The sequence below is a fragment of the Nomia melanderi genome, chromosome 5 (genome assembly GCF_051020985.1).
Source record: "Nomia melanderi isolate GNS246 chromosome 5, iyNomMela1, whole genome shotgun sequence".
Classification (NCBI taxonomy): domain Eukaryota; kingdom Metazoa; phylum Arthropoda; class Insecta; order Hymenoptera; family Halictidae; genus Nomia; species Nomia melanderi.
This window is the reverse complement of record NC_135003.1, coordinates 1,813,118-1,831,483: the sequence shown is the minus strand read 5'-3', so window position 1 is coordinate 1,831,483 and position 18,366 is coordinate 1,813,118. Positions and strand designations below refer to the sequence as shown.

At 32.7% G+C, this 18,366-nt stretch overlaps 1 protein-coding gene across 1 annotated transcript in view; it reads right to left on the bottom strand.

The window, feature by feature from the left end:
- The window catches only part of Tat (Tyrosine aminotransferase), a 41,246-nt gene that overhangs the window by 11,471 nt on the left and 11,409 nt on the right, over positions 1-18,366 (bottom strand). Inside the window, exons 4-5 of the mRNA XM_031971621.2 lie at positions 6,573-6,731; positions 1,075-1,266 (exon numbers count right to left, since the gene is read on the bottom strand). Coding sequence (XP_031827481.1) covers positions 1,075-1,266; positions 6,573-6,731 — 351 coding nt within the window. The remainder of the gene's footprint in view (positions 1-1,074; positions 1,267-6,572; positions 6,732-18,366) is intronic.

Here is an 18,366-nt window from a genome sequence, read left to right as displayed (position 1 = left end):
CTGATTACTGAGCTTTATACCTCCACTATTACTACACAACAAAATATTATTGTACAAATTATACTGAATACTGAGATATATATCTCCGCTACCACTACACAACAAACTATTATTGTAGTAAAAATAAAATATGTGAAAGAATAAATATAAGAACTCGCAATAACATACAACAGTATAATAGAAAACAACATAAACCTAGTATTACAGAAGACTGGAAAGAACAAAGCCATCTGATATTTCGAAATCATAAAAAATTAAATGTAGTGAAGACAGTATTGAGTGTTGTATAATCAGTATGTATAATGTATAATCAGTTGTAAATATAATTTAGAAATAAAAAAGATCTATAAATACTAGTCAGGAGACATTGCAAATTTAACGTTTCTAACGTTGCTACTACATTCATCGATTATGAAGTATTACAAAATTTGAAATCCTCCGAAAGCAGAAATCTAAACATGAAGACCTCTTAACTCAGAAAATCATGCAGGACACTTTCGTGTTTAGAGTCTCTAGTTCAGGGAGCTTTTCGTTTTTAATTGCTGGTTTTGGAAATTAAGCATGAATTTCTGAGTCCGAAGATCCTCTAGTTCCGTGTTTTAATCCTTTACGGTCGACGCCTAATTTTACGGTTTCTGTCAATTCTTTCAAATTGTTATTTCTCCGAAAGTAATAAAATAAATTAAGACATTAGTAACAATATCAGTTTCAGTACTTTATACCGATTCCGTTTCTGATAGATTAAAACTGGACTAAAATTTCTTATTTCCAAGTTAATTTCGTTTGAATCTGTTGTTTTTTATGTAGTCTAATCGAAGTCTCTTAATCTTTGATTACTTTTGATCGACGTTTTCTTATTATACGTTGGTTCCCATTATAAAGTGTTCCCAACCATATTAATTTTTATAAAATTTATAAAATTCAAATATGAAAGACTTGTAAACAAGACGATGCAGAGAATAATGAAATTACTTATTTTGAATAAAACTCTCCACGTCGTTTTATGCATTAGTTTTGCAGAAAAAAAATAAATGATTTAGCATATATTGTAACAAGAAAGTGTTAAGCGCGTACCATGTGTTCGTAAATTTCATCAGCTATAATAGGGACGTAGTATCGAGCTGCCACGTCCAGAATGTCAAGTATATGGTCCCTGCTGAACACAGATCCGCATGGATTGGAAGGATTATTTATAATGATGGCCGCTGTCGATTCATCAATCTGCGATTCCAAGTCGTCCAAGTCAATTTCCCAGTTCAGTTCAGGCTATAAGTTAATGTTTATTCATTAATATTAATATTTATATTAATTTACATATATTATCATTTAGTTATCCTCTTTGTCACAATTCAATTTCCAAATAAACAATTTAGTTTCGCCATATCATGTAAATGTCACTATATTTCTATTCTTTAACTGTTTGAGTGCCGCAGGTCTTTGCAAAAACCCGGTCAAAAAGTGCCAAGCGGCGTGATCGCGCTTATTTCGTTTCAGTTCAGAAACTGAATTACGCTTTTCTATTTTTATATGAGAAAATTGTAAGTAGCGCGATCATTCCGTTCTTCCATTTCTAAGTAAGTAATAACAAAAATAAAAATAAATAATTAAAAGGAAGACAAATAAATAAAGTTAATTTGATTCTAGGAACCGATAGAGTGGAACTTTTAAACAGTGTAACGGAGAAACGCATGTTTAAATTTATTTAACCTTTAGGTAGTATACTTTTTTAACACGTTAAACGTCACAAAAATCTTGAAAAAGTTATTCTTTTGTAGCAAAGGAAAGCAGGAACAATTATTAATTATTTAGTGTTACTATTCTTGCATTATACTATTATCAGCTTAGTTCTGTCATTAAACATTCATATTCGACATCGGTTATCTTACATGTTACGATTGCTTTGCAGTAATTCAAAAGTGTCCGTCATCGGTAATTGACATGGCGCTTAACATCTTAACTATAATGGATCCCGAGACATCTTACACGAGTCTGGTCATCCTAGTACTTTCCTAAATAACATTAAACTACTTTGTTATATGTTTATTCTCGTAAAAAATCTTTCATAGTAGATTGCGTGTTGCCGCGGAATATCCAGGCTTCCGTACCTGGAACGTCCACGTTTCTATTCACAAATTTCATCCTATCGATACACCTGCATGTTCTTTTCATTTTCTTAATACTTTAACATCCGGCCACGCATTATCGCTGATTGGGTATTGCAAGGATAAATTCACAAGTTATATTCTTTGCGAATAATCCTGACACTACACTGGTCAGACGACAATATTTGAAACAAATAGTTATAAATTTAGTAAAACCACAAATCGTTACTTACTAATTATTCTTATTCATTATAGAAAGGTAATTACTGAGGTAATTACAAATATAAATATTGTTGACGACAAAGGTTCTGTGACGGTACTTCCTATATTCGTTATTAAAGGGATTTTAAAATAATAGCTTTTCCGCGTTTGTACCTAACCTGTTCTTTATTCTCCTTGTGCAAAATGTTCGAAACAAATTTTGTAATATGCAGGTTTTTTCAAACATGTTGCGGTGTACTAAGGTAAAGGCACTAGTAATTGACCTAGTATCAGTAATTGACCATTTTTCAGAAAAACTTAAGAAATAAGGTTTTTAAAAGTACTAATCTTTTGATAAAGGCGCGATAGATATACTGCAGCATCTACCGACTCAACTCCGAAACACTTTTACCTGAATTAAATTTTTATCCTAGAAACTAACAATTTATTTTGTTGACGTTGGTTGTATGTCTCCAATTTCCAACATGGAATTAACTTCTTTTCATTTATATTTGTCCCTTTACTTGTAATTTTTCATAATCGTTGTGAATAAACTATATTAAAGTAATAACATTTAGTGTTTTTGGTTTTACTATAAGTGGTCAACTGCTAACTAGCAACCCAAAATATTTAATCGACCGAGCTGAATTGATTCTTGGAGGTGGCGTATTTTTTATTTATCCTCCACATGCGAATAATTTGTTGACGTGTGAAGTTGATTTCCTTCAAAATTCAATTTCTCAGAAGCTATAGGTAGCAGGAAAAAGCTGCAGTCATACACACATACAACGCACAAGAACCTACAACAATCGTTCATTGAATCTGGGACAACATAAAAAAAGTTTAAATTTGTTGGACAGTCTAATCAGTGTCAACCTGTGAATTACAACTCACTCTCTTGTTGGCAAGGAAAGCTACGACACTGTGGTTTTAATTACTGTTCTGAAGTAAAATAGTCCGCGGTGTCTCAAGGAAAGGACGACATTAATACTCCGGGCGGGAAGCAAAGAAGAAGAGAAAACGAAATGAGACCTCATTCTTATTTCGGTTTAACAATTTGCTGGGTTTAAGTCGAAACATTCGCTTCGCGCAAAGAATTGCAAAGCTGCAGGATAAATATTGGCAGAGGTTGTTATACTTCTGGTAAGGCGCGGAAAATACACTTGCAATCCTTTTCAACAGTGGAGGATCAACTTTCTAAGTAAGTTCGTCGTCTTTCGTAGGACTGTTTCTTTGCAGTTTGGTCGGCAGCATATTTTATGCAATACTGCACACTCTCTCAGATTTTAAATCGGCGAGAAAACGAGAGATATCTTTTCACTGTAAGAATCGCGGTGGCATTTGATTTTTGTTATCATAGGAATTGTTACGTCGACGCGTGTTCGATTCGCGAAGCGCTCTCGTTTTATGGTATCGACCAAGCTAATATTGGGTGCCCGGATCACACGGGTAAAGCTAGTGGCGTGGTATTTCGTGTTTACAAGATTGCCGAGAAATAAACTTTGCGCAACTACCGAAACGAGAATAAATGCTCGACTGTTAAAGCTGATAGTTAAATTGTCGAAATGTTGTCGATCCTTGTCTGGTAAACGACGGACTCTGTGCTCGGCCGATGGAGCTTTGCGTACGGGAAGTGTTCCCTGATCGATAATTTCGATACGACTGACGACTGATTTTAACCTAAAGGAAGAAAAATAATTTCTAAAAATGGTCAAGTCTGCTCTTGACACCGCGAGTTTATAGTGTCTTCCAACGGTAGCATTTATAACGATCGGTATTTTTGTTATGCACGAGTAAGCGGGGATAAAAGTAACGGGCCCTCTCCTGCTTTCTACAATCGCTTCTAAGACATGTGTTTTACACGATTATACATCTAGATGTACCCATGTGCATATGTAATGCTTAGTTTATTTTAATGCTTGACTTTGACTGATTGCGCAAAATATATACTGTAATTAAGCAGAATCTTACGTTTCATATAGGATTCCCTGTTCTGGTTTTTTTATTAATATTGTACGTTAGTTCCTCTATTTACGAGGAGTATCCGTTTCACGTGAATTCATTTGATGTGAATAGAAATTGCGTAAATAGTCTTTCTGTACAAAAGAAAACAAAACATTCGAAAGAAAAGCTGGTATAAATTTTAAAAACACATATTTATTTCAAAACATTTAATAATAATGACATTTTAAAAAACAAATATAAATTTTACTGGGTGTGGCTAAATTAAGATCTCGTAAATCTATATCGCGTATAAACAATACCACGTAAATACTGTTATAATAAACTGTTATAATAAAAAAAGAGACTCATGTAAAAAAAGTGCAGCGTAAATGGAGGGACGAATTTATTCACACAAACTATAAATATTCAGCCAATTTTTTGCTGCAGCATTCTTACGTCTTACTCCTATTTTCAGTGAGTCTTATATAGGTTATCAATTATAATCTATTTTAAAAAACATGACTGAGGTCATACACTATATTGCATCACGGCTGATTTTTCCTATATACAGGGTGTTCCTAAATTATTGCACACAAAATGATAGGACGTGTGCAATTCACTAAAGCGAGTAAAAAGAACCCAGTAAATATGAGTTGAAAGCTGAAAGGTATTCGAGATAAAAATCGATTTTGTTTGAAAAACATGTATGAGAACCGAATAAAAAAAGCCGAATTATTTCGAAAAGTATCTGTGATACGAGCAAATGTGTCAAACAAAAGTTACAGGGTATGAAATACTGCATTTCATGGCGGGAGGTATTTGACTATGACGTGATTTTGAAACGTCCTGCAGAGGTCACGACATAAGTAGAATCTTTCTATTCCATATTTTTGAAACCCATATTCAGACGTTTCAAAACCATAGGAATGAAATTTTACGCTGGTAGTGATAGTATCAGACGAACAGTGCGACTGTTAAGGGATAGTAAAGGAACGCAATATTCAGGGTCCCTGTTTCCTACACAAAAAGTTTCCGGTCTGAAAATGTGAACGACATCGTTTATCGATCGAGCCGTGGATGTATAGCTGAGGACGCAGTCATCGCACTAGCTACCTTCCTTTACTTTCCCATGCGTTCTTACTAGAGTTTATAGACGTTTCACCCGCTCCACACATCTCAAAGTTGAATCACTACTTTGAATCTGTCGAACCAGAGGCGACACGGTTGCTCAACCGATCATCCTCTTGCCCCTCTGTGTACAAGTGACGCGATGGACTGTTCATTGAGTGTATACCATCACTACTGACGAACCGGTAACTTTGGATGCTGATATCTTCATAAGGACTTACGCGAAAATTTTCATTTCTATGGTTCGGATGCGTCTGAATGTAGGTTTCAGAAATATGTTATTGATTCATAAATACTACTTGAGAATTGTGATGTTACCTTTGCAAGGCATTTCAAGGTCACGTCACGGTCAAATACTTCCTGGTGTGATATATAATATTTCATACCCTGTAACTTTTATTTGACATACTTATCTGTATCACAGATATTTTTCGAGATAATTCAGTGTTCTTGATTCAGTCCCTATACATGTTTTTTAAACTTACTGTTATCTCGGTTACTATTCAGCTTTCAATCCATGTGTACTGGGATTTTTTTACTTAGTTTAGTGAGTTGTACGGGCTTATCGTTTGTCCGCAATAATTTAGAAACACCTTGTATATGGAATGTCTTTAATTGTTTTCCATACAATAATACCAATACATTTTACGTGTAAAAATAAGATAGAAATGTTATATAAATATAAGCTGAAAAATACTTCATCAAAAAGTTATATAAAAAAATGCGAAATAACATTTATATATATAAAGAATTAGTATTAGTAATTATTTAAGCAGTTGTCATCTTCTACCATTGAAAACCCAATTTTAAAGAATAAATTATAATACTGTCGTTATAAACCGTTATTAGTCTGTTATCAATATCTGACAACCCCTTTATTCCTGCATAATCGTCCAAGAGTTACAATACAGTAGCAATTTATGCAGAATTTTTTTATTTAAACATAAAATTAACTTCTATTCATCTATACAAATTAATATTAATTTTGGAAAAAGATGTCACAAAGTAATATTTAATTTTGTAAAAAGCAATTTTATAAAATATTAACAGATGTTTGTATCATTAGTAATGCTAAAGAGGAAGGAAAGTAATTTAGTGCAAGTATACATCGTTCGAGGAATTTGATATCAGACTTTCGTGAGAACTAGGCTTCGGAACTCTCGGTGTAAATTTCGTATAGCATACGTTTATACTTACACGTAAATCGTACGATTTTACGGTGATCCCGAGACCCTCTGCCAATGTTCGATAGATCGAAAATCCAGGTCGTGGTATCAGGATATTCTGGCCTTCCCGTGCTATAGCTGTTATGCAGAGATCCAATGCACAGGAACATCCACTGCAAAGGATCACGTCCTTCCAAAAGAAAGAAATGAAAAATCTAAGCGTTTTAAAGATACACATGAAAGCTACGATAAATATTTATAAGTAGTAAATATTCTTTTGAAAAACCTTTCATAGAATTATATTGAATTCGAGTCAATTACGTATTAACTTTCTGCATTCGTTAGATTCAATAATTTGTATATATGTTAAGGCAATATGATAAATTGGGGTACATACGTACAGTGATGCTCGCTTAAATTTCATAGAAATTTGCTCTATTTAATTCGACTGCACCATCCCTATTCTTCTCCTACTACTCACTGTCTCGAGCTCAGTGTAACGTGATCTTAATAGATAGGAGCAGAAAATGAACGTCGTCGCGACATAAACAATGATGAAAATTTCAGTTTCAGTCATTTCAGTCTTACTTTTTGAAATGTTGAATCAGTGGTTTATTAAGATTCCTCTAATTAAAATCAGTCCAAAAGCGACGTAAATCGGATTACTTTTATCGATTTGGGGAAAATCAATCTTTAATTTCGTTAATTAGATTAAGTCGATAGAACTAGTTCAATTTACGTCGTGTTTGGACTCAGTTAAATCAGAAAAATTTCAACGGTGCGTCGGTACTACATTTAAGGTCACAATTACTGCAATCGAAATTGTCTTCACTGCATGTTTATATTTGACACGTGCGGCGGTGTTTTGAAGTCCCTATGTATGTATAATTTCCGGATTAATCGAATATAAATATATATCGTATTCTACCTATCACGAAGGTAAGTAGACTGAAAATACTATCGGAGAGTTGAATTTCACATAGGAGAGTAAGACTGCGGTATTCAGTGTCCTTTTCTGTTACACGATGGGTCATCAAACATGAAAGCATAGGACGAAGTGGTACAGAAAAATGTGAATGATATTCTTCATTAATCAAATCGTTCATTCGCATCCATGAACAAATTGTGCCATATTCTGTCACTTTGTACTATAACAGAACGCAGTCGTTGCATTCGCTACTTTGACTAATCGATATTCGTTTGCTAAAAATGGATATTGGATAATTTGTGGCAAACTGTACGTACACATTAGACGTCGGTCTTTTATATTAAATCAACTAAATGAAGTAAGCGGAATGGAAAATATATTATATTCTGTTTTAGTTAAACAATACTGTCAACATTTTCAGTTGTGTATAAAATATGTGGTCATACTGTGAATCCCGACTCGTCCCCAGTTTGCACTCATTCTATCTTCGTCCACTGAAAATAAAATATAAGGAAAGCATTTTGAGCCGAGCTTGAGTGGGCTGAGAGTGGACCGACAATGTATATCGGGACTAAGCTTCCAATTCGTGTGCAAGTATCATCCGTTGCATGAAAGAAGGCAAGAAGAAGGAATGCGGGTCTGAATGGTCGGATTCAAAGGAGTCCTGTCCATTGCCTCACACATTTTCAACTCTAGAATACGGTAAGTCGCAACAATCACACACACTAAGTCTGTTTCGTCTCGCAAAAAATCTCTGTTGATTTGAAACAAAATACAGTTTGTTCAGTAGTTTCAGTCATATTGAAAAATTCTTGATAAACCTAACAAAATGCTATGTCCTCACCGATTTTGATGAATTTGGAATATGTTCTTGAGAGCACGGTTTTGAACAACTTTTTCCTATACATGTTATCGATGGTCGGCTTTAATTTCCCGAGATGATTGCGAAAAACTTTTGCTAACGTTACATTGAATTCTATATCCATGGACGTGTCCGTGAGAGAACAACAAGTATAGCCGTCAGTTCGGTGACGACTTGTATTAATCAGTCCTGGATATTCTCAAGTTTTACATACTCTCCCCTACAAAAGTTCCATCAATCCCACTGAATAAATGTAAGTTTTAGCTTTATTTCGTACGATATATAAACGTGAGTTTCATTTTGATAATAGTATCAAATGATTGTATAAATTGATTTTGACGATATATCTTCTAAGATGAAATTATAGTTTATATGTCGCTTAGTAAAAGCATTGAAAAAAACCCTATACGATAAATTATAATTTTAATATAACGCAGTTTCTATTTCGGCGCTGGGTAATATAATTTGACTTATAGTTTAGATAAATTAAAACTTTTTATTACGAAGTAAATTATTAATTATGATGGGTGGAATGGTAAAAAAGCTCGTATCTTCATTACTAAACGTACCGCGATCGGTCAAATGAGTCCTATCTAGGTTTAAAAATTTGATTAAACATTCTGCATTTCATTTCGTTCATTTATCTTTATATCAGTTCCTACATCGTCCGATTAATCAGTTTTTCAATCTTTGTCTTTCTTTTGTTGTGTTTTTCTTCAGAAATATGTATCGTTTAGTTTATTTACTTTTATTTTATAACCAGTTATTTGACTGGTTACGGTAGGAATACGGTATACTATTATAATAGTACATTTAGTGTTAATGCTGTCACATTATTTTCCTGCGACTTTGATTAGTTTTTGTTTATTACACCTATACATTGAAAGTAGGTTAGTTTCCTAAATTGGACCACCTAACGATTCTTAAATCGGAACGATCCAAATTAAATGAGGCTTTATTTTCTTTAAGAAAAGACTGTTTAAACCTGGAAGCTATAGAAAATGGGATAAAGAAAGAATAAGAAAGACTATAGTTGCATACGAAAATAATGTCGTGGATTTAAATAAAATCACCAGGAAGTATAAAACTTAAAAGTACGGGATCACTTGTAATGTAAGAACTGAAAGAAAGACTGAAAAAGATATCGTCGTGTTAAATCAATCTATATTTTCTGTGGAACCGTTTCGCAAAATGGCAGCTAGTACGCCCCTTTTCTGTCCGGACCTATCCCGCATTTTCCTCGGCACCTCCAGCGTACAAAGGTGGAAGCCTAAGGAAGATGAAGCCCGGGCCTGACCCTTTCTTGATGCCTCGCTGTGTCATCCCTTCCGCTTTCCCAATGTCTTACAGTAGTTTTCTTACGAAAACTCGCATATAATTCGTGTTATTTTTATTTTTATATAGTATACTCCTACTATTCAAAACAACATTTTATTTAGCTTTCTTTTGTATGCTGTTGAATCAGAATTTCTATTATTAGAATTGTTTTTTATTTTTCTACAGTACGTAAGTATTGCTGTTGCACACACGGTATCATGTAACTGATGGTACAACCGAACAGAGGCTGATTTTATGTCAAAAAATAAGTCGAGAATATGTAATAACATTTTTTATGCTACGCTTTGTTTGTGAGAAAATCGACTTTGAATATTCGCCGGGTACGCGTTCACTCGTCTCGTTATTGGATCTCACTATAGATCGTGGTCTCGATTGAAGTTTATGTTGATAAAGACTTCTAGCGTCACTAAATTATTTATTGCATTTGAGCGTCCAAAATACGCAATGAAACAGGATGTTAAAGTAACCATAAACTTTATTATTACCGATATTGTTGAAAATATTGCTCATTCTGTTGAATACATAATCCTGTTCTTCTAATTAAATTTCTATGAACGCTTCCTAACGCATTCTGTTGTTTTAATGTATGAAACACTATAATAAGTAGAGTGTACATCGATTTCCCTTGCCCCTGTGCACTTTCAGCTTGTGGGTAATCGGCAAAAATTTGAAAGGCTTACTGTAGGATAGTGAGGACAGTAGGATAGTAAATACCTAAATTCGATTTTCTCAAAAATAAAACTTCGCGAAATGATTTTATTGTATATTTTCGACTTATTTTTTTATATAGAATCAGTCCCATTTTAGTTATACTACCACTTACATGACATCCTATATATTTTTATTTATAACAGATACTTATAGTATGCATTTTATACATTTCTTAACTAAAAGATAGAAAAGTGGACAGTTTCCTATATTAGATTGTTGACGCTATTTTAAAGATATTTTTTTTGTAACCAGACACATAATGTTTTAGTCCGTCCTTTTATACATACATATCGACCATAGTGATAAGATTCTTTTCTGCTTGAAAATATCAATATGTTTTTGATTTATAGAAGTATTTGCTTAAGTGGTCTAATTTAAGAAATCTTCCCTTGTTAGCGGAACTAGATTTTTCTGGGTAGGAGTACAGAGGTGTTTAATATTTTTGTAAATCATTTTCTCTACTTTAAAGTAAAATGAATTTCATAAGAGTGTACGATTTCTAATAAAAAAGAATTGTGATTGTTATTGAAACTCATTTCTGTATATTGTACGGAATAATTGTTCGAACTTTTGTAAAAGAAGATATATCCATGTGAAACCCGAGAAGCTCGAGGGACGAACACGCAGCTATGTATACCTGACGCTCTCTCGCAGATGCGCTCATGGATATAGAATTCAACGTGGTAGTAGCAAGAGTTTGTCACGATTATCTAAGACACTATAACGTTGCAAAACTTTTGCCAAAGGGAAAAGTTGTTTAAAGTGTGCATTTCTACAATATTTGTCAGCTTCGTGAAAATCTGGAGCAGGGTAAGGGGACTGCAATGTTATGTACCAAAAACGACTTTACTTTAAAAAATGGGACAAAACTTTTTAAAAATACTTATAACACTGAAATTGTGTCTTATGAAAAAAACATTTCATACCGCGTATAACCTGCGACAGTCTTCATACTGCAGAATTGGACACTAACTCAGAATATATTTAATATTACTACTGTAATAAGTTCGATTAATTGATAAAGAACACAAAATAAGGTTTTACATTTGATGATTCGCACACTAAACTTTTACATACTTGAAAATTTAATATTTTATATATAATGAAATGCTTGATATTTAAAAATTTTTGTATAATATTATTATTGCAATGAGGATATATGTACAAGTAAACGTTTACTTTCGCAAGAAATATAAAATTAAAAATATATATATGTAACACATATAAGGAAAAGAAAAGTAATTGCTTATGTCTAAGTATCCGAAATCTGTTACCTGTTTTATTATATGCGGTTCTGTCGTTGAACCAAAGATACAATCCACTCAACCCTTAATTGGCGGTATTTCTTCTTTACAAGGGAACATACAAATAGCTTTCAGCTCGCGGCTGATCGTCGAGGGAAATCGGATTTTCCCTGTGAACTTCATCGAGAGCTCGATCAACTGGCGGTTTAACTAGATATCGTCATCACACATGCATAGAATGTGTGCATTCACACGCGTACACAAGCATGGAACAAGTGCACACAGCCGACACAGCGCCTCTACAAATGAACGAGTTTCTATACGCACCTGGTTGTACGCCAAACTACATAATTCTAACCGAAACATTTGCAAAATTGAAAACGTAGTTTCCAATGAATTATGCGCCTTAGATGTTAAGGAAAGTACGCCAACAATGTAACGTTCGCATTCACAGTAAATCGTTTATTGACGATTTAAAGGGGTCAAAGCTTCTCTACTGAAGAAGGAAAGAACAAGGAATTGGTTGCTATTTCTATGAATTTCCTTAGATATTGCAACATTACAACGTATATCATTATGACTAAAGATTGTGATGATTTTAATTCATAAAACTTATTATTAAAAAACTTATACAATCAGAAAAATGAATGAAATCCCATGTATAGCGTGTTGAAAGATATAGTTACAATTTTAGCTGAAAAATATGTGTGTATCTCTAAGTGAAGATCGATTCATACTATTTTCTATTAAGCACGTGTACAGTTATTTTGATAATTTTAGTAACAACATAAACATAATTAACAATAGTTTCGCAATTATTGCCGCCAGGTCTATTATTATCATTAATTAATGGCAGTTAATGAAACTATTAGATTATTATAATTCATGTGTCAACACAAGCGACAATTGGTGTGATTACTATGGATATCTGTCTATTATAATATAATTACGCTTCCTGCGCGGTTCATGAAGTGAAGAACAGGCTGTGAAAGTGTGTGACTGGTGATAGTGGATATATTGAAATAGGTATTATTCACTAGCAATAGCCGTATGTAACATAAATGAAAGCAGTAACGACCTGCCTTTAAAAAGTAGCAGGCAATTCTTGCGTATATGAATTAATCAGCAAATAAATATATTACTATATTTCAAGTTAGAGCATTTAATACTTATGCTTGTAACAGAAATTAAATGCTTTGAATTAATGAATTTTTGTACTTATATGATACTATGATCTTCATATCGATCGTATCGATTATAATGCTATTGTGATAATGCTCACTACATTTTCTGGTATTTAGAGTAGTAGTAAGTCTTAGTAGTTAATTATGATTATTATTCACAATATTAATTAATAATGCTAAATTTTAAGTTCCTGCTTCGAAAACTGTTTCCTTGAGAAATATGGTTTTCCTAGAATTTATTCTTTTTTCAACTAGAATAGATTAGCATGAACAAAACCGTAACATCAACTTTCAGTCATAGACAGTCGCAAAACAAGTTTCCTTTCTACGAGTATTCACAGTAGGTTCTTCCTTTGGAACCATCATCATTAATTTTTTATATCCTCTACAGTCTGTCTAGTAAGAGCTCGCGTGATAAAAATTTTACTTGGATGTTGACGTCCTAAAAATTCTGGAAACGTAAAGTAACATGGTCGTTTTCTACACATTGCGTATGTATGAATTTTTAGCTATTATTCGTCCTACATGAAGAAACAATGTTTTCAAATATGATTACTCTTTACACTACACATTTTGGACAAATGTTCTTGTGTATACATCTGAAAAAACTAAGAACATTTAATGCTGTTGCAAAATATATGGAAAGGCTAAGGACATTTACAAATAAGTGAAGTGATTTGAAGAAATTACCATCATTGATGATACTGAATAATGAGAGGGGGGGGGGGGGGGGAGATAATATATAACAGATATATAATAATAATGAATACCATAATCATTTTTGATGAAATTTTCAAGCTGAAATTTCTTAGTTTTATGTGCACATTAAATTAATTTGAATGTTTAATTATAGAAAATAACGACAGAACTTCAATGTGTGAGAAAAAGAGTTTGAAGTGCGTTAAAATTCACCTCAGCAGTTAAGGGTTAACTGCGCTTGGCCAACTCCATAAAACAGACTTCCTTTTCAATGAACCGTGAAAAGCTCTCCAACCGTGTACTTACACTTAGAGGTGCTTTTTCAAACAAGGATCTGAGGTATAAAATGTAAGATATTTATGGGTAATTTGAACACGATCAGAATGACAAAAATTCATCACGATGGTTCGCAAAGGTTAATTGAGAGATTATTCCGGGGAAAAGGATGGGATATCGTAACACCATATCGATTTTAAACAATGAATGATATCCAGCTGGTCCATTGGAGCAACTTTTACAAACGCACGCTGCGAAAACAATTGATATATATATGAAGGCAAAGCTTAGAGAAAAAATAATATGGAATTTAAAATAATTTATTCACCAAGTTTGGTCAATTTGACAATTACTACAATTATTACTGGTAAATTGAAAAACATGCTAAAAAGGCACAGGATAGTTATATGTATAGTAGAAATATGTGGATATGGAATAATATAGATGAGATTATAACAAAAACTAACAAATAACTATGTTTATTAACAATAAAGAAAATTATATACAGTAATGCTCGCTTAAATTCTACAATTTCTAGTCCCACCAATGAAATTTAACCGAACAGAAAAACAAGAGAAAGCTATTTGTTTCCAGGAACTGACTCGAGCACAGCCTGACAAAGGCAGAGTCGATATAGTGAGCGAAAGCAGGATAGACGCAGTCCGTCGAAAATCGAGGGTCGAGACGCAGAACTTCAAAGCGATGCCACACGCGTCAAATATGAACATGCAATGAAGAAAGTTTCAGTTGCAGTTATTTTAACCTTACTTCCTCAAACATAGTGCCAGTAAATTTCTCTAATTGTTCTGATTAAAATGAGTCAAAATACGATGGAAATCGAACTAGTTTTACCGACTTAATGTAATTAACGAAATTAAAAGTTGATTTTCTCCAAATAGATAAAACTACACTGATTTACATCGTGCTTGGACTCATTTTAATGAGAAGAATCTCGACATTCCACCGGTACCACGATTGGGAAGATAAGGTTGAAATTATTGTAATTGAAATTTTCTTCATTGCATGTCTGTATTTGTTGCGTGCGACGTTGCTTTGATGTCCCGCGCCACGATCTAATCATTTTTATTTCTTTTTAATTACATTTATGTAAATGTTTATGCAAACGTTGAGATTAGATCAATTTACTTACCTTTACGTACACCGAAACGTACCGTAATCTGTATACAAAATTTATGTGGCTATACAATTATTTTAATCAAACCCAAAATAGAATTAATGCATCCGATTCATTAGTGAATACAAACACAGCACTGCTGAATGCAATTTATGTAGCACACGTGTATCCGTAAAACAGTTTGTTGCAAACTGATCCTAATGTAAATCTAGAATTCAAATATTTCTCTCCTGGAATGTTTTTTAATTTTATTAGTTGCATTACTTGTTCGAAACGTTTCTTCTGAGTTAATTAACAATTTTGCTAAATATAAATATAAAATAGAAATTAAAAGTCAATGTAAGTTTTATAAAATTCTCAATTTTTCAGAAGTATTTTCGTGTTATAATTTTTTATAAACACGAATAAATTTTGTTATTCGTAGTAATGAATTATAGAGAAGACAAATTTTAATCTACAAAAGAAGTATTTCAAAGTTACTTACTGTTAGATTACGGTTATACGATCAATTTTTATGACGAACGTTACGACAGAAACACTTAAATGAGAAAACTCCTAAATGTCTTGTTTATTTATGCTTATAGAAAAAAAATTTCAGGCAAACTTACACTGTCTTAAAGCATAATATCTGTACATGTAATGATTGAAAAAATATTAGTATCAACTATTTTTTAATTGAACTTATATAATTTCCAATACATAAATTAATACTTATTAACATTCTTTATAAAATGAAATTATTTGGAAATATTTTAATGTTAATATATATCTAGTAAATCTCTGTATTTAGATTGAAAATCAATTAAAGGAAATAAACGTCAAAGTGAAAAAGTATGCATAGAATGATGGGGGAACATAATATAATGATACAACACATTATAATCCTTTTAAGGTTTCGACTTTACATTAGAAATAACTTGTTCTCTTTAATGCTTCATTATGGCATTAATTACACTGGTTACCGCGAGTTTTACCACAGAAGGTTTAATGGGAGATCTTAACAGTATTTCTAATGCCGAATTCAAGTATGCAATCTGTTTTTCTTCACTTTCCATAGATTTTGAGACAACCAATTTTGAAAAAAAACCTCTATTTTTCAACTTTGAAATTTGTCGTGCCTTAATTATGAAAATTTTTCAAATTCTTCTTGTACAATGTTAGCTTATTCAATATTTATATCACGTAACACTAAAAAATTTTAGGTAGTGTTATAAAAATTACACATCAAACATTATATAACAACAAAGAGTAAAACTCTGTAAGCTATAGACATAATTAATATCATATTATCAAGTTTGATGGGAAAACCTTTTGCAATACAATATAACACTAATAAAGGAATGTACAACTGTAGGTAATACAAATATCTAACAAGGGAAGTTATCGAACTCGGAAGTTCAAAAAATTATGAAACTTCATGTAAGTAGAGCAAGTCAATCCTAATACATTGTAATTTTTGTTTTATGCTGTTTGAAGAGGTGAAACTATCCTTTGAAAAAATGCAAATTTTTTTCTATGAATTACCTTGAGAATGGTAAGAGATAGAGAAAAGAAGTTTAAAGAAAAAAAATATTGTTCACGTTTATGGAATTGGAAAATAAAGTTTTTCAAAAGAGGTTAACGATGGTGGTATTTTCAATTTTTTTCAACGCATTTCGCACGGTATATATCTGCTCTATCGCATGCTGGAATTATATTTTTTCCTAGACTCTTAGTTTTTAAGATAAATTGAAAAATATCTGCACAACACAACAAATGTTTAAAGTTGAAAAAGTGACTTCTTTTAGAAGTTGATTTTCTTGAAAAATTGAGGGCGGTTGAAAAAACCGGATTGCATATTTGAATTCAGCATAAAAAAATACTATTATGATATCCAATTGAATATATTAAGACAAAAAGAAGGTTAAATTTTGTAGACTAGTGTTATCATTCTTAAAGACGTGTCATAATGAACATTTCGATAACATTAGAAATTATTAATGTAAATATTTTGAAATTAGAACGGAATTGTGTATATTGCTGTAGGTTGTTGAATTTGTTTTTCAAATTCTACTAAAATATGGAATAAAATAGTATAAATTTCGTTCAGTAAAACTTTAATAATCTCAAAATATCATTTAAAAATTACCTAGAGAACAAATCTTTCGCACTGCAATCATAAATAAGACCCGATTCAGTAGCGAATTGTTTGTTATAAAATTCACGATGCAACATAGTGATTAAATGGTCTAAGAATTATTGCCTTCATAATTGAGAATTATTTCATAAAACATTAAAGATAATGGCCTTAGAATCTTAAACTCTTGCGTATTAAATCACTTACGAAGATTATTTTAAATCTTTACTTGCTATTACAAAATACTTAATGTACTGACAACGCAAATTCTTATCCTTTTATATCTTCCTGTGTTGTAAACAAAATAATCAACATTTTATATTTTATGTATCCACGTGAAAAGAAATCTAAGGGATTACATCGAATAATTGAGGTGACTATAAAACAGGACTCAACTTCCAATCTACTCATTTTTACATTTTGTGTCTGGTTCTACACAAATTACCTATACACGGTGTATTGCGCACAAATGATAGGACGTGTGCAACTCACTAAACTGCGTAGAAAGAACTCAGTAAATATGAATCGAAAGGTCACCGAGATAGAAATAGATTTTGCTTGAAAAAAATGTATGAGAACCGAATGAAAAAAATCGAATTATCTCGAAAAGTATCAATGATATGAGCAAATGTGTCAAACAAAAGTTACAGAGTATGAAATACTACATATCACGGCGGGAGATGATGTGCCCTTGAAACATCCTGCAGAGGTCACATCACAATTCTTAAATAAAATCCTATACTTTTTATTCCATATTTTTTAAGCCCATATTCAAACGTTTCCAAACCATAGAAATGAAATTTTATGTCCGGACAGTGCGACTGTTATGGGGGAGTAAAGGAACGCAATATCCAGGGTCCTCGTTTCTTACACCAAGAGTTTCCGGTTTGAAAATGTGAACGACATCGTCTATCGATCGAGCCGTGGATGCACAGCTGAGAACGCAGTCATCACACTCGCTATCTTCGTTTACCCTTCCATGCATTCTTATTGGAGTTTATAGACTTCGATATTTCACTCGCTCCTCCACATCTCAAGGTTGACTCACTACTGTGTATCTGTCGAAGCCGAGACATTACGTTTTCTCAACCGAGCATCCCCTTGCATTTGTATCATCCAGTAACGAGTCGGACAGTCCGGAAACAATCGCTACCGGCGATACTGATATTTTGATAACGACTTCCGCAAAAAATGTCATTTCTACGGTTTAGAAACATCTGAATGTGGGCTTCAAAAATATGGAACAGAAATTATAGGGTTCTGTTTAAGAATTGTAATGTGACCTTTGTAGGAGGTTTCAAGGTCACGTCACATTCAAATACTTCCTGTCCT